At 46.0% G+C, this 24,276-nt stretch overlaps 1 protein-coding gene across 2 annotated transcripts in view; it reads left to right on the forward strand.

Annotated features, from left to right (window-relative positions):
- The first annotated feature begins 1,130 nt into the window (after positions 1-1,130).
- Positions 1,131-24,276, forward strand: part of ZC3H14 (zinc finger CCCH-type containing 14) — a 206,103-nt gene continuing 182,957 nt past the window's right edge. For both annotated transcript variants that reach the window (XM_029597753.1, XM_029597754.1), the window contains exon 1: positions 1,131-1,240. In XM_029597753.1, coding sequence (XP_029453613.1) covers positions 1,205-1,240 — 36 coding nt within the window. In that variant the 5' untranslated portion in view covers positions 1,131-1,204. The remainder of the gene's footprint in view (positions 1,241-24,276) is intronic.

Consider the following 24,276-nt stretch of genomic DNA (forward strand, 5'->3'; position numbering starts at 1 on the left):
TGGGATTGGTTCAGGTGGCTCTTGTGATAAGCGTGTGGTGCTTTGAGGTGCATTCTTGGACTGGTGCAGGTGGCTCAGGCCCCCAGTGGATGGAGCTGAGAGGTGCACTTTGAGGTCGATGTGAGTGGCCCTGGTGTCCTGGGGGTGGTAGTTTTGTGGGCTGCACTCCAAAGTCAATGCTGATGGCTCTGGTACCAGGCAGGTGGCACTGTGAATTGCACTCTGACATCAGAGTAGGTGACCCTAGTGCCAGGTGGGTGGTTTTCTGGGCTGCACTCTGGAGTCGGTGCAGGTGGCCCTGGTGCCTGGGGGTGGCGCTATCAGGTGCACTGTGAGGTCGGTGTAGGTGGCCATGGTGCCGGGAATAGGGGGTTTGTGGATTGCAATCTGGGGTTGATTCAAGTGGCCAAGGTGCATAGGGGTTTGTTTTGTGGGCTACACTTGGAGTTGGTGCAGGTGGCCCTGGTGCCAAGCGGGTGGCGCTATCAGGTGCACTTTGCGGTTGGTGCAGATGGCCCTGGTGCCAAGGGAGTAGTTTTGTGGGCTGCACTCTGGGGTCAGAGCAGGTGGTGATAATGCCAGGTGAATGGTGCTATCAGGTGCACCATAGGGTCAGTGCAGGTGGTGCTGGTGCCCAGGGGGGTAGTTTTAGGGGCTGCTCTCTGGGGTAGGTGCAGATTGCTCTAGTGCCCGGGGGTGGTTTTGTGAGCTGCATTCTTGGTTCAGTGCAGGTAGCCCTGGTGGCCTGCACTCTGGGGTCAGTGCAGGTAGCCCTAATGCCTGGGAGTTGGTTTTGTGAGCTACACTCTGGGGTCGGTGCAAGTGGCCCTGGTGTCTGGGGGGCAGTTTGGCCTGCACTCTGGGGTCAGTACAAGTGGCCCTGGTGTCCTTGGAGGGATGCTGTTGTAGCCTGCACCCTGGGTTTGGTCCAGATGGCCCCGGTGTCCGGATTGGGGGGGGGGGGGAGGCTGTTGTGGCCTACACTCTGGGGTCGGTGCAGCACCACCTGCACTCTGTGGTCGAAACAGGTGGCCCTGCCGCCAGGCGGGTAGCTTTTTTGATGGAGGTGACGCTGGTGCTGGCGCCCGGCAGGTGGCGCTGTGGGCTGCAGCGACCGGTGGTGGCGGGGTCGGGGTTCCCTCTCCGTTGCATCGTCCGGCTCTAGGCTTGGCTCGCGCCACTTCCTCCTGCCGCCACCATCGCCATGGAGATCGGGACCGAGATAAGTCGCAAAATTCGGGTGAGAGCGCGGCACCCATAGGCCTGGGCCTTCGCTATCTGTCCTTCTTCCTCAGAGGGTGCGCGGCACCCAGGGGCGGCTTCAGTCTGAGTCCAAGGCCGAGGCGTGGGGCAGAAAGGCCGCTACGGGGCCAATGACCGACGTTCCCTATGAACTTCCCCCGCCCCGGGCGTGCGGAGGTCCCCTGTGCTGCTGCTGAGGAGGAGGAGGAGAAGAGAGGGTGACGGTGGGGTCCCTATGGTGCTGGGGCGGACAGGAGAGGGGGGCGGGGTCCCTATTGTGCTGGGGAAGAGCGGTTGGGGTGTTCCCTGTGTGGCTGGAGAAGGGAGCAGGTTCAAGGGATTGGCAAACAGTGAAGTGTCAGGAAACGAGGGTGACCAGGGACTAAGCGAGGCCAGTGATGGAGTGACTGTCCCAGTACTGGTTCTTTAGTTGTGCGCGTCCTGGGGGTTTAATCTGCAGCCCACTGTGGTCGGCGGTGTTTCTTCTAAGCTGCTCCGTTATAGAGTCATTTTTGGCACTATGGTGCAGGGGAAGGCCAGGTAATGAAGATAAAGCATTCCCTTTTTTCTGAACTGCTGGGGGAGGGGTGCAATCTAGTCGCCCTCGGGGGAGGGGGGTCCGTTCCATCCAGCCCCCTCCCGAAGCCACTTTATTGCACCTTTCTGCCAGTAATAAGGTGCACTTGCCCCAGTTTAATTTGCAGTTGTGCACTAACTTTACTGCTGATGCAGCAAGGAATTTTAGGGTCAATGCAATACCGTGGGCTGTGGCTAGCACGCGACTTAACATGCTTTTAGCCGTGAGTCCATAACCCCTGATGCAATATGTGGATTCGCCAGTCTAAAACATGCGTCCAAACCACTGAGTAGCTAATAGCGCTTATCACATGTAAATTCCATGTAGATGAGGCTATTAACTAAAACCCACAATGCAGAAAATTTCCCACGCAGCCAATGCACCCATTACAATGCAGCTAATTTTTTGCCAGTCCAGGGCTAGCATAAAAGTATGCCTTATTCAAGGGCTCGTTGATAAAAAAACAAAAAATCCTGCTTTCTGTGATTCCTCCTATAAGTATCATCGTGATACTAAGTAGGTGGAACCACAGAAAGTAGATTCTGGTTAAAAAAAAAATAAAATGCACAAATAAAATGCACAAGATACATGGTTCAGACCGTGTATTTGGTGCGTGTATATTATGCTGGTAGCGGGAGAAAACAGACACTTGTATTCAGTGTCTGTTTTAGCAATCTGCACTGACAGCCACCTCTTCTGTACGCCTGATGCCGAGGAGCTGCTAGGGATGCACAATTTTCCCTAGTGCTTTCTTTTTAGCGCAACCCCTCATTTAAGTATTGCATTGCGTGCCCAGGAGAGGTGGGTGGATGCGCATTAGGAAAACGGGCATTCAACATTGAGTGCCTATTTTCTACACACAAATATTGCATTCGCCTTTTGTGCACAATAGTATGCATGTAAGTTTGCATTAGCCATTACCATCCCCAAATACAGAGAGGTGCACTGGTTTCCTCCTGTTTTCTTAGCACTGGAAACTTAATTCGTAGTTTGAGATTTATTTTATTTTGAATTTTTATATACCGAAATTCTTGTAAGAAATACAAATCAATCCGGTTTACATGGAACAGAAAAACTCCAAAGGCCTAAGTAGACGCCATAGGCTTTACATAAAACAAATTAAACAGGTCAACTCCATAAAAACAATTAAACAGTAAATAAATCTCTCCGAGATATACATACATGCCAAGGGGCTTTAAATAGAATACATTAAAAACGATTAAAATAATTAAATCACATTATACAGAAGAATGCAGCGGTTTTACGTAAACAATTGAACGATGTAGTAGGGAGGGGAGCAAAAGATAGGAGCGAAAATATGACATAAAATATGGATGGCATTAGAGAGAATAACTGGATTAAGTAGGTTCTGAATTGAGGACTACTGATGGAAAGTTCGAGCTACTGCTTGACTAGGAAATCAAATTTAGTAGGGAGGGATACTGAATAATGGAGCACACAAATACGGTGAGGATATCCAATTGGAATTTGCTTATGTGTCTGGGAAAGCTTGGCTGAAGAGCCAGGTTTTTAGCTTTTTTTTAATCACCGGATGGTTAGGTTCAAGTCGTAGGTCTGGGGGGAGAGCATTCCATTGGTGGGGTCCTGCAGCAGATAGAGCTCGCTTCCTAAGTGAAGTTTTTGCAGGTGGGGCATACAGTGTGCCTTTGTATGCGTTTCTGATGGGTCTGGAGGATGTGTGCGGTCGAAGTTGTGACTTTAAGTTGATGGGAGAGATGTTGTGAATTGCTTTATGAATGATAGTAAGGACTTTGAAGAGAATCCTGTACTTGAGATGGGGTAAAATTTGCAGGGCGAATGTTAGTCTATGTGTGGAAGCTGGAGTTCTGGTGCTGGAACCTATAATCAGGTTTTTATATGCAGAAAACATGCTTTGTACATGAAAAGCAGGCTTTTTCCCATTGATAAGCAGACTAAATTAGCCATTACATGTGAGTGATGTCATCTGGTGGCACCAAACAGTCTTGAGCATGTGCAGGAGATCCCATGCAGATGTTGCCTCGTGAGCCTCCTTAGTCATTTTAATCATGGGTGTGTATTTAGTCTATCCTTTATTTTTGACACTTAAAGCTTACTGTTTTGTTCAGAAATCTTTTTTGTGCCTTGTCTTGCTGCTTCTGCAGCCCCAGAAAAGCACTTTTAAGTGCTGCCAAAAAAAAAAGAAGAAAACAGAATATTTTCTTTTCCCCCCTCCCAAAAAGAAAATGTTGGGGCAGAAGAAAAAAGCTGTCATGGTGAGTGAGTTCAAGAACTGCTTGAGTGGAAAAGTTATGTCCTTCACTACAGACATGAACTTTGCTATTGCTGCCTGGGACTGGTCCACGACCAAAAAAGGTATGAAGCTTGCAGATGTCCTGCACTCACAGTGTTCCTGGATCTTGCGCATGGAAGAACTGTGTAAATCTTTCGAGTCACAGTAGATTTTCTTTCAGCAGTGCAGTCTCGTCTGCCTCCTTGAAAAAAAGACTGAGTCACAGTTTCTTAAAAATTCCCCATCTATTCAGGCTGAGTCCTTGGGGCCGAGTTCAGCTGGCCATGCAGCACTGAAGCAGAAATGGCATCATTCCCTAGAGCCGGTCCCACCTGTGTCACAGAAACCTAAACGTTCCAAATGAGATGCCCCAGTACCATCAGCACATTCCTCTTTGGCATCACCGATGCAAGCATAAACCCATGAAGCATGGTGCATCGATGCACTGACGCACCCAATGGACAGTGCACTGACGCACTACACACCGATCCATGATGCACGCACACAAGCTCTACCAGTGCACATGATGTGCACCGCTATAATGCATCATAACGCAATGATGCTTTCTGAACACGATGCACCAGTGCACCTGAGACAAGCCATGATGCACTCGATGCATATTTCACTTCAGCACCATCCTTGAGTTTACATACAGAGCAACATATCAAAAAGAGCTCATGATCCTCTAGAATGCTCAAGAGTTCCACCTATCCTTCCTGGGATTCAGCAGGATTGCCCACTCAAGGTTACCCTTACTTCATCCAATAATTAGAATGCTAATGCCTCCTAGGTTGATCGCAGAAAGTTTTCGCTTAGAAACAAGTAAATCCTGTCTGTTCAATAGTTTCACTGTCCTCGAACAAACCACTTATCAAAATGCAATAATCTGTGCTAGTCTTGGAAGATGTTTCTCCACCTACTCCAGGCCAGAGGACACTACAGTTTTATGATCAAATTGTGGGACTCGTGAGGCATTTCTTTATTTTTCTCATAAAAGAGATAGATAGCACACTCCATCCTCTCTTTTCAACTCTTGTTTCAGCAGGTCCAAGGATGAGAGTCCCAAACTCACCTCTGGGATTGCTTTCATTCTCATAACCCCAAATGAGGAGCTCTTCATTGACACACTCAATTGCAGCGGAGTCTAGTTGGTTGGATCAGGTCGCTCCTCTGAAGCCTCAACCAGAGGAATTTCCTATTTCCGCATTTTCGTCTTTGGAGTCCTGGTTGAGTGATCCTGAAACCCTGGGATCAGATGAAGAATCCACTGGAATACCATCAGATCCTTTGCCAGATCTCCCAGCACACTCTTCTCCTCTGGAAGATCTCACCTATTCCAAATTTACTGAAAAATTTGGAGCAGTACTGGGTATTCATATATGTAAGGAAAAAGACCCACGTATAGAACTCTTTTGTCTACTCACGATTCTGAATACACCGGTTGAGCCTGCTGCCGTACCAGTTCATGACATTCTCAAGGTATTGAATCAATCTATAAATATTAGTAGGTGAACCTATATATATGGACTATTGGTGTTCACAAACACTATTATACAATACCAACTCCAATCCTCATATTTTGATGTAATATATGACGCATAAACCTCGCTCATTCAAGGATTAAGACTTTGAAAGAATGACCATCATAACAGGCTTCATCGTTTAGCTTAACACTTCAAGACTTGGCCTTATGCTTAATCATTGGACATTAAAATTCAAAATTTTTCAAGTACTTTTCTTTGCAAAAATTCAATAAAAATGTGTACTTTTGGAACTTCATGTGATTAAATAAAAGTACTTATCTTTTCTGTGCAAATATTCAAAGTTGCCAACATCCTGCTTATAATTCCAACATCCTATTTTTTTATGAGTCCTGCCATGGTCAGTTGAAGTAACAATTTAATTCATTAACGATCTCCGATACCCGACACAGGACCGTGTTTCGGACTGCTCTCCTTTTTCAAGGGCTTTTTAACTGCGTCAAACAAAAACACAACGTTCACGTTGTTTAAAAACTTTACTCAACCTCTGGACTAAAGTCCCAAGTCGATCATTATATTAGCAGTGCACCCAGCTATACTTACTATTAGTTGCTCTCATGCATAATGGCAATTCAGCGTTTTTTGTTGGTGTATTTCCGGCAATCCCCGGACTGGCTTTAAATTCTCTCAGAACAACATACAACAGTACCTAAGTCACCAAGCTCCTCCCTCCATAAATTTAGATGAGGGAATTCCACTCAATAGGGGCATTTAATCCTTCCGGAGACGTATTTAGTTTGAAAATCTACTGTTGCTCTTTATAATTTAAAAGGCCATTCGGATCACCTCCTCATGGATTTGCATGTACTTGTTCTAAAATTCTCCATCGTAGATCATCAAAAGAATGTTGAAATTCCATGCAGTGGGAGACCATAGGAGCTTGGATCTTGCCTGTAGTAATACAGCTACGATGTTCAGTCAGTCTAATGCGGATCATCCGTTTTGTTCTTCCAACATAATATAATTTGCAAGGGCAAATTATCAAACAAGCCACATATGATGATGTGCAATCTGTGTATTCATAAGCTGTATGTTGAATGCCCCGTGTGTCAGTCCTCGATGCTCCGATTAGGGCTTGATTACATAGAGAACAATGTTGACAAGTCCAGTGTCCACATGGTCGAGTGTCTTCAAAGGCCACTGATGGTTTTAAAAATGAATGTACTAGCAAATCGCCAATATTTCTCCCCCGACTATATGCAATAATGGGTTGTTCTGCAAATACTTTATGCGCTTTCAAAACTGGCCAGTGTCGTATAATCAATGAACCAATCATCATGGCTTTATCAGAAAAAGGTACCGTACAAACTAATGGAGCTTGGGGATCACCCGATGGTTTTTCTAACAATAGCCATTGATGTTCGGCGTTGGAAGCGCGTTTGAGTGCTTTCTTGATATATTTAATAATATATCCATGGATTAATAACCTTTTGATACAAAGTTTCAGCTTGTATAAAAAAACTCCTTCCTAGAACTATACAACCTTCTAAGCCATAAAAATTGGCTGACGGGTAAATTCTTTTGCAAATGGTGTGGATGAAAGCTAGTATAGTGTAGCAGAGTATCATCAATATAACAAGTCCAACTCGATATATTGCGAAATTCCATGGCACCAAACAAGTATTGTTTCTCAAAAGCTGTAACATACAGATTGGCGAGGCTGGCGATAAAATGACTACTAGCCTACATAGAAAATCGTGTGAGAAGAATACTCTGCTACACTATACTAGCTTTCAACCACACCATTTGCGAAAGAATTTACCCGTCGGCCAATTTTTACAGCTTAGATGGTTGTGAAGTTCTAGGGAGGAGTTTTTAATGAATTAAATTGTTACTTCAACTGACCATCGCAGGAGTCATAAAAAAACAGGATGTTGGAATTATAAGTAGGGTGTTGGCAACTTATAATATTTGCACAGAAAAGATAAGTACTTTTAATTACATGAAGTTCCAAAAGTACACTTTTTTATTTAATTTTATCACATAACACCATATTTGTTGTCGTTATTGCTTATTAAACAATGGCTAAACACAGCTCGATAAACATTAGATATAAAACACATATACATATATAGTTACTGACATTATAATATGTCTGCATTAGTAAAACGACGTGTATTCCTTTCTATAAATCTATAAAACCCTCCTTAATCACCCCCCTGCCCATGCGTACTATGCTGAGATGTAATAAATGAGTTTATGCATTACAAGACTTTATAGTAATTTCTTATATAAGAGATGAGACCATGGCAATTTATGATGGTACTGTATGCATTCCCTGAGTCTCTGTACGGAGGTCTAGCCACACTTGTTTGGGTTGCCACAACCCTTGTTTCTTCAGCTTGGAGACAGCCTTAAGGTGAAAGGAGCAAAGCTTTAATTGTCTGGTCCTAAGATTAGATATCGTGGGCAATGTGCTAGATCTCCAGACCCTTGCTAACTCACATCATGCTGCAAAAATTATGAGAAGTATGATTTTCCCCTGTAGGGAGTAACATCCAAGGACAGGTTCAAAAGGGCATTTTCTGGAGTCAAAGAGACGTCAAGCCCACTAACTTGCTGTATGATGTCATTAATTGACTGTCAATAGGCCTCCAGCCTGGGGCAAGACCACCACATGTTGTAAAATGTTCCTGTCTGGCCACAACCTTTCCAGCATTTAGGGTCACTAGAAGCATTACATTTATGAAGGCATGCAGGAGTCAGGTACCACCTGAGTAGCACTTTGTAACTATTCTCTCCTAGGGAAGAGAAAGGAGAGCTCTTTTTTGTACATAAAAAAAAATAGAGTCCCATGTGTCCTCTGAAAACGAAATGCCCAGGTCTGTTTCCCAACTGTCTCACACCAGTTTTCAATTTGGGTCTTGCCCGCCACTAAATCTTGCCCCATATTTTCCCCCTGGATAAAGTGGCGAACTTGTAAATAGGGGAAAAAAACAAGTTTGCTTACTGTAAACGTTGTTTCCGTAGATAGCAGGATGAATTAGCCATGCTGTCCTGGGATCTGTCAATCAGGTCCGGGAGGTGGAGCTTGATAAAGCAGAGGTAGTTTTTTGTTCCCGCGCAGGAAGTACAGATTCTCCTCAGTCTGTGATTAAGCAGTGATGGACTGAGTAGGCATCATGATTGCTAGGGAGGTGGGTGGGTCAGCATGGCTAATTCATCCTGCTATCTACGGAAACAATGTTTACGGTAAGCAAACTTGTTTTTTCCCGTTGATAGCAGGCTGAATTAGCCATGCTGTCCTGGGAGTCACAAGCTCCCAATCACGTTCTGGCCTGTTCTGTTTGTGGAACGTGATAACAGAGTGTGGCAATCACTTGGCATGAGCTGTCGCGGATTGTAGGACTGTTTGTCCTAACTTTGTATCCGATGACGCTTGCTGATCTAAGCAGTAATGCGCTGTGAAAGTGTGTAGGGAAGTCCTTGTAGCCGCCTTACAGATGTCTATAGGCTGTATGTTCTTGAGGTGTGCCCACGATGTTGTTAGGGCACGAACCTGATGTGCTTTGGGTTTTTGTACAAGCGGCATGTTCTGTTTGTTGTAGCAGAATTGGATGCATTGTACTATCCAGCTTGATATGGTTCGTTTCGTGATTGGTAGACCCGGTGCTTTAGGGTCAAAGGAAAGAAATAGTTGAGACGGACGTGATGAGGAGGTCGTTCTATTCCTGTAGTACGCTAGCGCCCTCTTACAGTCCAGGGTGTGCAACAGTGTTTCCCATTCGTTGGCATGGGGTTTTGGAAAAAAAAAAGTCGGCAGCTCGATATTTTAATTAATGTGAAAGTGAGAAATGACTTTCGGTAAAAACGATGGGTGTGTTCTAAGCACTACCTTTTGGTGAAAAAATTGTAAGTACGGTTCGTAATGTACCAGTGCCTGTAGTTCACTGACTCGTCTTGCCGAAGTGACTGTGACTATGAATACAACTTTCCATGTCAGGTATTTTATATGCGCTGACTCCATTGGTTCAATGGGGGAAAGCATCAGTTGTTCTAAGACTATATTAATATTCCACGGAACTGCTGATTTCGTGGTTGGAGGTCTAAGATGCAGTAGTCCTTTGAGGAACCGGGCGAGGAGCGGATGTGCTGATATGGTGACATTATTATACGGTCTGTGGTAGGCCGCAATAGCACTTAGGTGAACGCGAATAGAAGCCGTGGCTAAGCCCTTCTCATAGAGAGTATGTAGATAGTTCAACAATTGCTCCGGTGAGCAATCCAAGGGTGATATGTGATTGGACGTACACAGTGTAGTATATCTTTTCCACTTATAGCTGTAATTCTGCCGAGTGGAGGGTTTCCGTGACTCCAAGAGTATAAGTTGGGTGCTGTGGGATACCTTTTGTTCCGTCAGTAGCAGCCTGTCAATCTCCACGCTGTTAAGTGGAGGGAGGAATGCAGCGGATGAAGAAGAGTTCCCTGATCCTGAAGCAGAAGATCCCGTCGATTTGGAAGACAGATTGGCTTGTCGCTGGATAAGCGAAGGAGGTAACTGTACCATGGCTGTCTGGGCCAGGCCAGGGCGATAAGAATCATTTGAGCTCTGTCCGCTATGCATTTCTGAATTGTCCTGTTGATGAGGGGTATGGGAGGGAAGGCATATAGTAGCCCTGTCGACCATGGAATTAGAAATGCATCCTGAGCAACTCGGAGTTTGCTCGGTCGTATGGAACAGAAACTGGGAAGTTGTGTGTTGCATTCCGTCGCAAATAGATCGATTGATGGCATCCCCCATCTGTTGAATATGCGGAGAGCCACTTCCGAGTTGAGTGACCATTTGTGGGGATGGAAAATGCGACTTAACCTGTCCGCTCTCGTGTTTGCCTTGCCTGGTAGGTTTTATTTATTTATTTATTTATTTAACAGTTTTTTATACCGACCTTCATAGTAAATAACCATATCGGATCGGTTTACATTTAGCAAGGGTATAACTGGAGAAACAATTCAAGTAAACGAAAGAAAACAATAGGTAGAATAAGTCAAAGTTACAATCAACAGGAAGGAGAACTTGGAAGCTTGCAACAAGCTGGAAAGAAGATAAGGCAGGAAATAAATATAAGGGTTACCATAGAGCGTACGGGTTAAAAGCTTAAAAGGTGCTTTAACCCGGAAGTGTTAGGGACCATTGTTCGTGAGTATAAATGCCAGGCCGGGTAAGTGTGGGGACAACTAGTGATTGTCTGGTGGATCGGCAAAGGCTTGGTGGAAGAGCCAGGTTTTAAGTCTTTTTCTGAAAGTTAAGAGGCATGGCTCCAATCTGAGGTTTGATGGGATGCTATTCCAGATAGATGGGCCTGCTATCGAAAAAGCTCTGTCTTTGGTCGTAGAAAGGCGTGAGGCTTTAGTGGGGGGAAATTTCAGAGTGCCTTTGTGGATATCTCTAGTTGGTCTGTTTGAGGAGTGGAGTTTGAGTGGGATTTCCAGGTCGAGTTGAAGTTGATGATGGATGGTTTTGTGAATTAAGGTGATTGATTTGTATAGAATTCTGAAAATCACTGGTAACCAATGTAGGTTCCTGAGGATGGGTGAGATGTGTTCGCCACGGCTGGTACTGGTCAGCAATCTCGCTGCCGCATTTTGTATCATCTGCAGTGGTTTGGTAGTGGATTTGGGGAGGCCTAGGAACAGGGCACTGCAGTAGTCTATTTTGGCGAACAGAAGCGCTTGGAGGACTGTCCTGAAGTCATGGAAGAATAAGAGTGGTTTAAGTCGTTTTAGAACCTGTAGTCTGTAGAAGCAGTCTTTGGAGGTTGTATTGACCATTTTCTTCAGGTTTAGTCGATTGTCTAGAATTACTCCAAGGTCTCTAACCTGCTTACAGGTCATGAGAGAATTGTGTGGTGATGGTGGGGAGATATTGTTTTCATTTGAGGCGATGAGGAGAAGCTCTGTCTTAGAGGCGTTGAGTACCAAGTTTAAGCTGTTGAGTAGATTAGTGATGGATAAAAGGCAGTTATTCCAATGGGTGAGAGCTTTTGAGATTGATTCTGTTATGGGGATTAGAATCTGCACGTCGTCTGCATACAGATAATGAATTAGATTGAGATCTGTTAACAGTTGGCAGAGGGGGAGGAGGTATATGTTAAAGAGGGTTGGAGATAAGGAGGATCCTTGTGGTACACCAAGAGTTGATTTTGTTAGGGGTGACTCTTTATTGTTGATTTTGACTCTAAAAGTCCTATTGCTGAGGAAGGACTTGAACCAGTCGTGGGCAGATCCGGAGATGCCGATATCTGCTAGGCGATCCAGCAGGATGGTATGGTTGACGGTGTCAAATGCCGCCGAGATGTCTAACAGGACTAATAAAAAGGAGTGTCCTTTGTCTAACCCCATAATAATATGGTCTGAAAGTGAAATGAGGAGGGTTTCTGTGTTGCGTGATTTGCGGAAACCATATTGCGAAGGGTATAGGATCTTGTGGTTTTCTAGATATTCAGAAAGCTGGGTGTTTACCCTGTTTACCCTGTTTGTTGTAGGTGTATGCAATGTTGGTGTGCAAATTGGAAGATGATTAGTGTCTCCTTGCACAGGGTCCAGGAGCCGGAACCCCCCTGTTTGTTGATGTAGAACATCGCTACTTGGTTGTCCGTGTACACCATGACCCTGTGGCCCTGCAGAAATTGTTGAAATGCCTGTAGAGTGTTGCGAATTGCTCGGAGTTCTAGCAAGTTTATTTGCAGCTTTTGTTCCGCTAAGGTCCACAGACCTTGTGTCTCGTGCACCTGTAGATGCGCTCCCCATCCCTTTCGTGAAGCGTCTGTGGTTAGGACTGAATTGTGGATGGGCGGTCGGAACAATGCTCCCTTCGCTAGCGTGGACGGAAGGAGCCACCAAAAGATGTCCTTTCTCATTTCTATGGTAAGGACGATTGGTTGTGTGAGAGGCTGAGAGTGTTGTCTCCACTGTCGTTTCAGTCCCCACTGCAGGCGTCTCATGTGTAACTTGGTATTTGGGACTAGGAAATTGGCCGCTGCCATATGTCCCAGAACGACTAGCACCTGTCGTGCCGAAGTTAACCGTTTCGTCTGCAAGCTCTGCAAGAGTTGTCGCAACTATATTTGTCTGTCCAGTGGCAGATATGCTCTGGATTGTGTGGTGTTCAGATACGCGCCTATGAATTGTAGCTGCTGTGTCGGTTGTAGGTGAGATTTTTGGAAGTTGACTACTAACCCCAATTGCTGTAAGCATTGAAGGATCAGGTGGCGCTGATTCTGGAGCAGTTCCTGGGTCGGAGCCACTATTAGCCAACCGTCGAGGTAAGGGAAGATTGTCATCCCTTGCTGTCTGAGATGAGCCACCACCACTACCATGCACTTGGTGAATACTCTGGGTGCAGCTGATAACCCAAAGGGGAGTACTCTGTACTGGTAATGTTTGTGCTTGTAGCGAAAGTATAGGTACCGCCAAGAGGAGGGGTGGATTGGAATGTGAGTATATGCATCCTTCAGGTCGATGGAACACATCCAGTCGTTGGGTTGCAATAGTGGCAGAATTGACTTCAGGGATACCATCTTGAATTTCTCCTTGACCAGGAATTTGTTGAGTTCCCGGAGATCTAAGATGGGTCGCAGGCCCCCTGATTTTTTGGGAATCAAGAAGTAAGGGGAATAAAAACCTTGATTGTGGTGGTTCTGGGATAGGAGTGCAATGGCCTTCTCTTGGCATAGGTGGGAGATCTCTTGTTCGAGTTGTGGTTGAGCCCGCGCATGCCGTACAGAGGCGAACTGGGGTAACCTCGGTTTCGTTTGAAATTGAAGACGATACCCTTGACTCACAATCTCCAACACCCATTGGTCGGATGTTATTTGTTCCCAAACGTGAAGACAAGACTGGATCCTCCCTGGCAGTGGTACGGGGTGTGATGGTGAATTAGCTTCAAAAGACTGTGTAGGTTTGGGTGCCGCAGCTTGTTGTTGGCTCTGTTGACACTGTGCACGCGGCTTGCCTCTACGAGGGAGTTGTGACGGTTGTTGGTGAGTTTGTTGTCTTTGATAAGTCGTATACGCTTGAGAACAGTATCCCTGGTATGGTCTATAAGGCCGGCGTCCATACGAAGATTTACGAGGGTATGGGTAGAAGCGCTTGGAGGATTGGTAAGTCGGTTGCGATTGTAGGGACTGCACCGCTAACGCCTCATCTTTCAGTTTACCCACTGTTTCCTGCAGTTTCGTGCCAAAAAGGTTCTCTCCTGTGCATGGAAGATTGGCCAGTTTCTCGTGGACGTCTTCCCTAATGGAACTGGAATGGAGCCATGCCGTCCTCTGTGCCGCTATGGCTGTTGCCGAAGCCCTCGAAGAAGTCTCCATGCCCTCGTACACTCATCTGAGGAGATGCCTAGCGCATTCCTCCATGTCATGCAGGGTTTGAGGTAATTGCTCTCCCGTCGTTGAGAGTAATCCTTTTGTCGCTTGAATGCACTCGTACATATATTGCACCATATAGAATTGATGATGCATGATCCTTGTGGTGAGCATCGCATTCTGATAGATTTTCCGCCCCACTTCATCTAGGTATTTGTGGTCTTTGTTTGGCGGATAGGTGGCATGAAGTTTAGGTTTCCTAAACTGTTGCATAGCGGATTCCACTACTACGGAATCATGCTGCAGTTGTGGGAGTGCGTACGGGGTATCTTTCCTGATGCGGAATTTGATGTCCGATTTTCTAAAGACCGCCTGTAATGCCTGGGGAGTCTCCCAAGACTTTAAGAGTAGACGATGGAGTAGATCATGTGGAGGAAGTGTGGTAGGTTCCCCGGGAATATCGAATATTTTTAACAAACCAAGGGTTTCCGCTCTGGGGTCAGGTTCTTTTTGAATCTGTAAGTGGAGGATGTTGCCCATCTTTTCCAGAAACCGGGGATAGGTAAGGTCTTCCGGTGGGGAATATGGTTCTTGTTGGCCCTCTGGTGTATCGGAGGGAAAACCGGTTGATGAGGCTGGGAACCCGGAAGGGGAGTCATAGTGTTCGCGTGAGTCCGAACGTGTCGGTGAGTGATGCGGGGTTATTTCCTTGGGGGAGGAAGGTGTTTCGCCTGTCGCGCCTCTCGGGGGCGAAGCCGTAGGTTCTGGCCTTGAATCTGAGGGAGCTTTGCTTAAGGTAAATGAAGCTTCCAGTGTTTCATAAAATCCAGCCAAGGATTAAGATAACTGCCAGAAGGCATCTTTGGTCGCTTGCGGCATAGTCGGCTTAGTCTGTCCTTGTGACTGTTGGTCCTCGAGTGGTCGAGAACTGTCTTCCGGTACCTCTGAGGCACTCGTCGGTGATGGAGATGTCTGAGACGACGTGAGGCAGATCGGTGATTGTTTATTAAGTATATATGATGTCAACGATGACCTAGAAGTGGATGGACTGACGTCTGTCGCCTTGTGTCATTTGTGGCTAGGTTGACTATGCGCCCTGTGCCTCCGTTTATGGTCCGTCTTGAACTCGGATGGGCTATGTGTTCCCCTTGACCTGCTGGGGGAGATGTTAGACCTCCTATATCTAGAGTCACTTGACGTAGACTTTCGTCTATCATGATGTTTACGTTTACGACTCTTGCCCTCTCCGATGTGCACGGTTTTCCCCGATAAGGAATATAACTCCGGTCTTCTTTCTGTTTGCACAGCGATGAAAGACCCCCCTGGAGCCGGTGTTGTATTCTGTGTGCCTGTTATCGTACTTGCCGATGGCTCGGCGCCGTTTGCCGCGCAGACGGTTGCGGCGTCGGTTGAAGCCCCGTTGGTTCTGGTGCAGTCTTCTGCGCCGTGTGGCGCGATGGTTTCGGTGCCGTGTCGCGCGCCGAAGTCTCCGGCGCCATTTTGTGCGCCGCATCGTGCGGCTCCTTTCTGTGCACCGAAGTGCGCTCCCTATGATGGGATGGGCGTGGCGCCGATTTGTCTGTATCTTTTGGCGTCCGGTGGCGCGGCGATCTTCCTCGCTTCGAGTCCCGGCTGGAAGTCAAGTGACTGGAAGATCGACTCTGGTCGGGTACTACAGAGCCCTGTTTCCCCCGTACCTGGATGTCTCTTGGCCGCGAGGTATCCGAAGAAGTCGCCCTTGGTGCCGAATATTGTCATTTCTTCACCGGGCCCGGTGAAGAGTGGGCCTCCGATGGTTCAGAAGTATTTAAAAGTTCTTGTAGCCGATAGGCCCTCTGATGCTTGGCTCTCGGCGACATTTTTGCACAAAATTCACAATTAGGAACGTCGTGGTTGCCGCCAAGGCAGCGGTAACACCGGTCATGGCCGTCCGTGACCGACATTACCCTGCCACAGTGGCAGCGTTTGAATCCAGATTTCGACATGAGGAGATGTCAGCTCCACGTGCAGAAGAAACAGACTGAGGAGAATCTGTACTTCCTGCGCGGGAACCCACGCGCAGCCGCAGAGGGAACAAAAAACGACCTCTGCTTTATCAAGCTCCGCCTCCCGGACCTGATTGACAGATCCCAGGGCAGCATGGCTAATTCAGCCTGCTATCGACGGGAAACATCTCTCTCTGGTAACTGGAATTTATCTTGTAATGTTGAGAATGTAAGCACTGCCCCTCCTTCCCACATTTGTCCAATATATCTTAATCCCTTATCTGCCTGTTGTGTCCGTCGGTTCCTGACACCCTCTCTGCCCTCCTCACCTATTTGGCACCCCCCTCTTAGCCCACGGGAAGATTGGCTGCCGCGGCGTTCCTCTGCCAAGGTCCTCCGGCGTCCCTGGATCGGCTCCACGCTGTTAACCGCCATGTTTCCTGGAGGCCTAGGGGCGCGCGCGCGGCATGGCCCCGACTGAAGTATTGGCGATGGCGTGAACCTTGGGGACGTCCCCCGAAGATGACGTCACCTGCGACGGATATTTAAGGTCTTAGAATTTGCTAACACATCGAGTTAGCAAGGATATGGATATGGATATGGATTCGTTCTATCTACGTTACTCTGCGTCCTCGGACTTACCAGGGGTACCCGCTCCTCGGAAACCTCACTCTCTCTCTTACTTTGTAGATTGCAGTCTGCAACCGGTACTCGCTCCTCGAGGGCCCTTGTTCCCGGACATCTTCGAATTCACTTCTGCCTGGAAGTCAGCACTGCCTACTACATCTGTGATTTACCATCGCTCTCTCAGAGCTTTCCCAGGAACCATATACTCTCTCTTCGAGGGCCTCTACTTCCCAGCTCCTGGGCTTCTTGTGTGAGTCTTACCATCAGGTTCGGTACATGAACTCTGCTTACCCTGCCCACTCACTATATTTCAGTTTCTCTACAGCTCAGCCTCCAAGGATCGCTGTTCCAGCTTCTGAGGGACTACAGCCTAGCTGGGCATTCCAGCTCACTACTGCCACCTCTGGTGGTTCAGTATACTGTCTAACAAAAGAACTATTGTGTGTCTGACTCCATACTCTGAGCCTGACCGGTGGTCCTTCTCGGGGTCTTCCCCGGGGGCGTGGTCATCTGCCACTGGTCCAAGGATCCATCCACAACTCTCCTAATACTACAGATTGCTAACTCTGAAGCAGACTTAACTCCGAATTGAACAGATTGCTAACTCGTATCTGATTGCTCCTCCCATCAGATAGCCATTTCATTACACTGCCCACTGTTTAAAGGTTGTGGATTGACTCCCTGCAGGAAATCTTACGTTTGTATATACACTGGAACTGTAAAACTATTTCCGGTTTCCTACCAATGCCTCCTTCCACTTTTCCTACATCTTTAAAGTATTACTAGTCGCAGTCGGCATGTAGAGCAACGGTTGCCAAGGGCCTCTGGGCTGCCAAATTAAGGACCTAAGCTGTATTCTTCCAATCAGTAACTGTTCTATATCAACCCACTGTTTTTGTTCTCCTTTTCTTTGCCTGTCAAATATGGTTCTCTTTTGGGCGGCTAAGAGGTACCAATTCAGGTTAGGGACCCCCAATCCTCCTCGGAGTTTTGGTCTATACATGACAGCTTGAGATACTCTGGGGGCCTTCTTTTCCAAATGTATGAGAAATCCGACTTTGCCACTTTTTGAGCATGGCTGAGGGGATGTGGATTGGAAGCGACTGGAACAAATACCCTAGTCGAGGCAGGACATTCATTTTTATGGAAGAAATTCTCCCAAACCAGGATATATGTAATTCATCCCATCGATGCAGATCTTTAAATATTTTTTGAATGAGAGGGGTGGGGTGGGGGGGGGGGGGGAGGGGAGGTTCAAGTTGAATAAATAAATCATCAATATTATTACTGATACACACTCCCAAATAATTGTTTTTTAGTAGGCCACTTGAAGGGGAAGGATGATTGCAATATCAAGAGATCTCTTTCTGGAACGGTCACATTTAAAAATTCTGATTTCTCTACGTTGAGCTTAAGAACATAAGAAAATGCCATACTGGGTCAGACCAAGGGTCCATCAAGCCCAGCATCCTGTTTCCAACAGTGGCCAATCCAGGCCATAAGAACCTGGCAAGTACCCAAACACTAAGTCTATTCCATGTTACCATTGCTAATGTCAGTGGCTATTCTCTAAATCCTGATACTCTCCCGAATGCCAACAATGTATCTAAAGCTGATTGAAGGGACAGGGCTGGATTTGTTAATGTGAAAAGTATGTTATCAGCGAACATAATTTGTATTCTTTCTCTCCAGTGATAACCCCCCTGATCAGTCCACTATTTCGAACTTTGATCGCTAATGGTTCTAAAAAGAGCGCGAATTGTAATGGAGAGGGGGGGCATCCCTTCCTCGTGCTCCTTTTGATCAAAAATGGCTCAGTGTATGTCCCGTTGACTTTTACCCTTGCCTGGGGATCTGTATACAACTGTTTCAGCCAATTAAGGAAATAAGGGCCGAAATTCATTGCCTTTATAGTGCGAAAAAAGAAATGCCAGTGCACCATGTTGAAGGCTTTTTCTGCATCAATGGACATTAAGACTGCCGGTAGTCCCTTTGTCCTGGCGCTTTCCACTAGATTGACTATTTTCCGAATATTATCAGCAGCCATTCTTTCTGGAATAAAGCCGGCCTGATCCATATGGATCAATCGGGCTATAATCCTGTTCAGGCGTGTCGCCATGATTTTGGCTAATACCTTGAGATCGACATTTATGAGGGAAATAGGGCGGTACGAACTGCATTTCTTTAAATCTCTTCCCGGTTTATCCAAAATGGTAATACTGACTACATTTGCCCCTATTCCCAGATGATGGCCCTCCCTCAGGGAGTTAAATAAGCAATTTAATGGGGGGCGCCAGTGAAGGTACCAGTTTCTTATAAAACTGGGGCATGAAGTCATCTAGTCCTGGTGCCTTATTAGCTTTCAAGTCTTTAATAGCATGTTGAATTTCCATAAGGGAGATTTCTTTATCCAAGAGATCCCGTTCCTCAACTGTGAGGGAGGGAAGATGGATATCATCTAAATATTGGTCAATTTGGTCCTCTGAAATACCAGCAGCTTCTGAATAGAGCTCCTCATAAAATTGCTGGAATCTCTGCTGGATGTCCGACGGGGAAGTGATCATTTGACCATCAGAGCCCTCAATTTCTGAGATTTGATTTTGCATTGCCTTTTGTTTCAGATATCTGTGAGGAATTGTCCCGATCTATTTCCCCACTCAAAAGTTTCCTGTGTTACGCTAATTCTGCTGCAGCCATAACTTGGAGTTCATCTCTCTCCTTCTGCAATTTTGCATAGGTGGATTTGGATAGTGTGTGTTTGTGGGACTCTGATAAGGTCGCTATTTTCTCTATCACTTTTTGTTTCTCCCTCTGGCTAAGTTTCTTACAATATGTTCCCTGGGAGATTAAATGTCCCCTCAGTACTGCCTTCGAACACTCCCATACCACCGCAGGGTCATCGTCATTGATTGTCAAGTATTCATTAATTTCCTTTTGCAGAGAAGAGCAAAACACTTCATCAAGAAGGAGGGTATCATTCAGTTTCAATGGGTGGAATCCCAACTCTGATCTGGAAAGGCCCACCATCATGCCGACAGGTGCATGGTCCAACCACTTAATGGCATCTATACACGTCTGGGTGACTCTGCCTGCCAGTAACTTATCTACTAGAAAATAATCAATCCTAGTGTAGGAATTGTGTTGATTGGAATAAAAAGTGTAATTTTTACTTGCTGGGTTTCTTTGCCGCCATACATCCAATAGATGCCACTTTTTCCTGAGAGTTTTCAGTCTCCGCCTAGCTGGGCCTGTCCCCTTTCCACTACTTCCCGTGTTGTCTAAATCAGGGTTAATGGTCAAATTATAATCTCCTGTTATTATCATGTTCCCATCCCCTTCCTTTTGTAGTAGTTGGTCGAGCTTATCAAAGAAGCCCTGTTGATCGGTGTTTGGTGCATATATGTTTACTAAGGTATATAGTTCTCCCCTCAGTTCAAATTTAACCAGTATATATCTGCCATGCTCATCTTCTATATGTTTGCATATTTTATAATCCTGACCCTGTTTGAAGAGTATGCTCACACCTGAGTATTTACTGGCCTTATTTGCAGCAGAAAAGAATTTGTATGCAAAACCTGGCCATGCCAATAAATGCTCATAGCGACGTCTTAGATGTGTCTCTTGTAAACAAATAATCATAGCTGGATGGTATTGTATGTCTTGTTTGAGAAGGTGTCTTTTGCGCGGGATATTGAGACCTTTAACATTTAAGGATAACAATTGTAATGCCATTATTTATGGTTTGTTTTAAGATTTGGCTCTTCCCCTTGCATGGTAGCATCTACATAGTAGTGATACAATATCCCTCCATTGGTTCCCCAACCAAAGGTTGCCTCCCATTCTTCAGTCCCATTTGTGATAATAGTTGTAACTATTATCACAGCATCAGTACCATAAACCACTCCAAACAATCTCCTCCCTCCCCCTCCTCCCACCCCATCCCCAATCCTCCCTCCTTGCTTTCCCATCTCTGTCCCTACCCCCTCCTTCTCCCCCGTTTCAAACGCCATGTTTCTATGACATTCCTGCCTAAGCTGGATTAGTCGGTGTATGACTGGGAGTGAATGTCAGCCCCCAAACAAACCCCTGGGCAGCTGATTTAACGCTCTCCATTCTCACTCCTTTAACAACTGGTGTTGTGCGAACTAATAAAAGTGTAACAGAAAATTTAAAATCTATTTAAACAATTGTCTTTGCCATACGTATGAATTGGCATCCACTATGATGTTAGTGCTACCAGAACTCTGCCTGGATCCTCCGGCTGTCTTGTCTCCCTCCCATTTTCAACTCTTCAGCCCTGGTCCTCCAGCGCTTGCGGCGGGGTCGACTCTGTGTGTCTGCGGAGACGGCGGCTACCTTTCTCCACCCGTTGCCATCGTGGATACTCACGCCTTTCTTGTGGCTCTGCTGCCGCTGTTTGTTTTATAGGGAAGCCTGTTGACTGCAAGATGGCGACCACTTCAGAAGGGGAAGCAGCTTTGCAAGTGATTCCCTTGATAGTTATTGAAATCCCCATTGGGAAAAGCCAGCGGTAGCGAAAGTTGTCCTGTCTAACCAACGAGGTGATATGTCGGTGCTCTTGCCGGTGCTTGAGGGTTCCTGGAGAGAGGTCGTTGAACACTGAAATCGAGTGGGACTCCCATTCCCATGATTTCTGCTTCCTGGTTGCTTGCAAAATGTTTTCTTTTACTGGAAATCGAAGGAAGCATGCGATTATGTCTCTCGGTAAGTTCCCTAGCCATGGTCCCAGGGGTTCGATGCGCCCTCTCGAGTTCAATCAGCAGAGCAGAGGCTAATTGATCTCCCTCCCCCGATTTAGAGAGAAAAAAGTGGCTTATAGATTTGACCACCTCGTGGCAGTCTGTATAGGCCTCGGTTTCGGGGATTCCTATTTTCTAGGTCCTCGATTTTAATTAGCAGTTCTGACTCCGAGTTTGAAAACTTTTCGCACTGGGACTGTATTTACTCTATCGGTGACCGATTTCCTCCATTTCCTTCCTCATTTCTGCGAATTTCTCCAACATTTCATGCTTGTCAGCTTTCATATCAGCATGCAGGTCTGTAAACCATTTGCGGAATTCACTTCTAGTAGGCATTGAGGAGGAATGCGAGCCTATATCTTCTGATGGGATCACCTCTTCAGCATCTGTTAGGCCTGCCATTGCCGTGTCTTCTCCCCCTGATAGGGCTCCCGTTTCTTCTCTGCCTTTAAGATAGGAGTATCGGCTGAGATCCGTGCCTTTTTTTCTAGAAGTCATGTGGGTGTTTGTCCAGAATAGTCGCACTGCTCATTATTTCCAACAAAAGGAGGGTGTGGAGGGCGATGTGCTTCGGATATTAGCTCGGGGTGCTCAGGAGCTCCCTTCTCAGGCTGCCATTCCTCCCTGTGATGTCACCTGACTCCCAAAAGTACACATTTTTATTGAATTTTTGCAAAGAAAAATACTTGAAAAATTTTGAACTTTAATGACCAATGATTAAGCATAAGGCCGAGTCTTGAAGTGTTAAGCTAAACAATGAAGCCTATTATGATGGTCATTCTTTCAAATCTTAATCCTTGAATGAGCGAGGTTTATGCGTCGTATATTACATCATAATATGAGGATTGGAGTTGGTATTGTATAAGAGTGATTTTCAAGGTACTGACATGAAGTTGTGGGAAACATCAATATTGTGTCCTCCTACATCTAGAAAGCTGGATCTCACGTTTCGAGTACAACAGTCTCTTGGCTTTGGTGTAGTGCACTTACTACAGCAGTCTGTCATAGTGGAATCAGCTGTTAAAATAACAAAGAAGACCTGTATTCAATCCAATTTCCCACCAGGTAAAGAACATATACTTCTAGACAATTTTGGCAAAAGATTATTCCAGAGTGAAGTGCTATCTGCTCACATTGCTATCCAGCAGTTTTGTATAGTGCAGTACATTCAAGATTGTCTTCAAAAGCTGAAGTCATACCTACTTTCCTCCGATCAGAATACCTTCCTTCAGCCATTCTGGGATTCAGAAGAATCTGTGTGACACCACCTTCATTCTGTATATGAATTATTTGATTCAGTTTCATGTGCCTCCGTAGCCTCTATTGGAACACAGTGTATGGTGTGGCTATGAGCCAGTTTCATCTGAGAAGACATTAATGAAAAATTAGCAGACCTCGGCTTGGGAAACACCCTCTTCTTGGAGAAGCTCAGAGAAACAGTCTCACAGATGAAAGAGCTAAATGTGGCTGTAGTCTCTCTCCCTGGTGCCAGAGCAGCCTGTTCCATCACCACATCCATACGATCCTTAAAAACAACACTACTTTCACAGGTGGCCTTATTTTTTTTTCAGCAGTGCCGGCTCCTGCTGCTTCCAGCATAAGGTCAACAGCAACTTCCAGCCAGTCTAGACAATGAGAACGCTTACAATCAAAAACCTTCCATCAGGCCCAGTTTTTGATCATGTTGACCAATCTCCTCCCTTCCCTTCCAGCAGAGGGATGAATTCGGCATATTCTGAAAAATAGTATCAGTAATCAAGGACTCTTGGGGCCTCAACATTGTGCAGCATGTGCGTTTCTCCCATCCCCCACCCCTTCCACACTATTTGCCTCCCTGTCCAAATCCTTTACATCTCCCACTGATCCATCTGGAAGTGTAGTCTCTTCTCAAGCACCAGGCAGTGCGAATTCTCCATGCATCACAATATGCGCAGGGTTTTTACTCCAGATACCTCCTCATCCCCCAAAAAGTTGCTGGGGGAGGGATTAAGACCGATCTTGGACCTGAGGCTTCTCAACAAACATATCCAGCAGAAATTCAGAATGAACTCTCTCAGTACAATTCACCCATTCATTTCAGCAGGGAGAATGGATGTGTGCCCTGGATCTCAAGGATGCCTCTACTCGCATTCCAATCCATCCTGCCCGTTAGCATTATCTACGGGTCCAAGTGGATTCATCCCACTACTAATACAAAGCCCTTCTGTTTGGCCTTTCTTCTGCTTACAGAGTCTTTATGAAATGTCTTGCAGTAATAGCAGTGCACATACTTCACCAGGGGTTATAAGGTTTCCCATATCTGGACGATTGATTTATTATGGTGCATTCTTGAGAAGCAGTTCTCCACTCTCTAGACATGATATGCCTTTTTCGGAGCTTACGGTTTCTTATCAACTTTGAGAAGTCAAATCTAGAACCCTCTCAGAGCCGCCAGTTCATAGGGGCATGTATAGACTCCTTGCTTCAAAAGCCATTACTGCCTAGCAAATGGAAATCACAGCTATCCAATCTGAGGTCTACAGCCAGGAGGAGGTTCCTCGTGTTATTGAATCATATGCCAGTGGCCATCCACATAGTTTCACTAACCCACCTTCACATCCATATTTCCTGTGGGATCTGAGATTTCAGTGGGATCAACTTGCTCAACCCCTCTTTTCAGTAGGGTGAATCACACCACCAATTGCAAGGGAGTTGCTGTGGTGGTTACTTCCCCATGTGCTATGAGATGGTGGCCCACTTTGCTTGAGTCCCCATCAGTTCATCCTCATGATGGACACTTCCACCAGAGGTTGGGGAGCCTATATGGGATCCTTCAGTATGCAGAGACTTTGGTCTCTTCAAGAATCTGTCTTCTAAATCAGACTCCTGGAATTAAGAGCAAAATGGCATGCTCTCACCACGTTCACACACATTCTCCAAAAGAAGAGCATCCTAATTCAAATGGACAATCAAGTTGCCATATTCTG

Source organism: Rhinatrema bivittatum, chromosome 4, assembly GCF_901001135.1.
Source record: "Rhinatrema bivittatum chromosome 4, aRhiBiv1.1, whole genome shotgun sequence".
NCBI lineage: Eukaryota > Metazoa > Chordata > Amphibia > Gymnophiona > Rhinatrematidae > Rhinatrema > Rhinatrema bivittatum.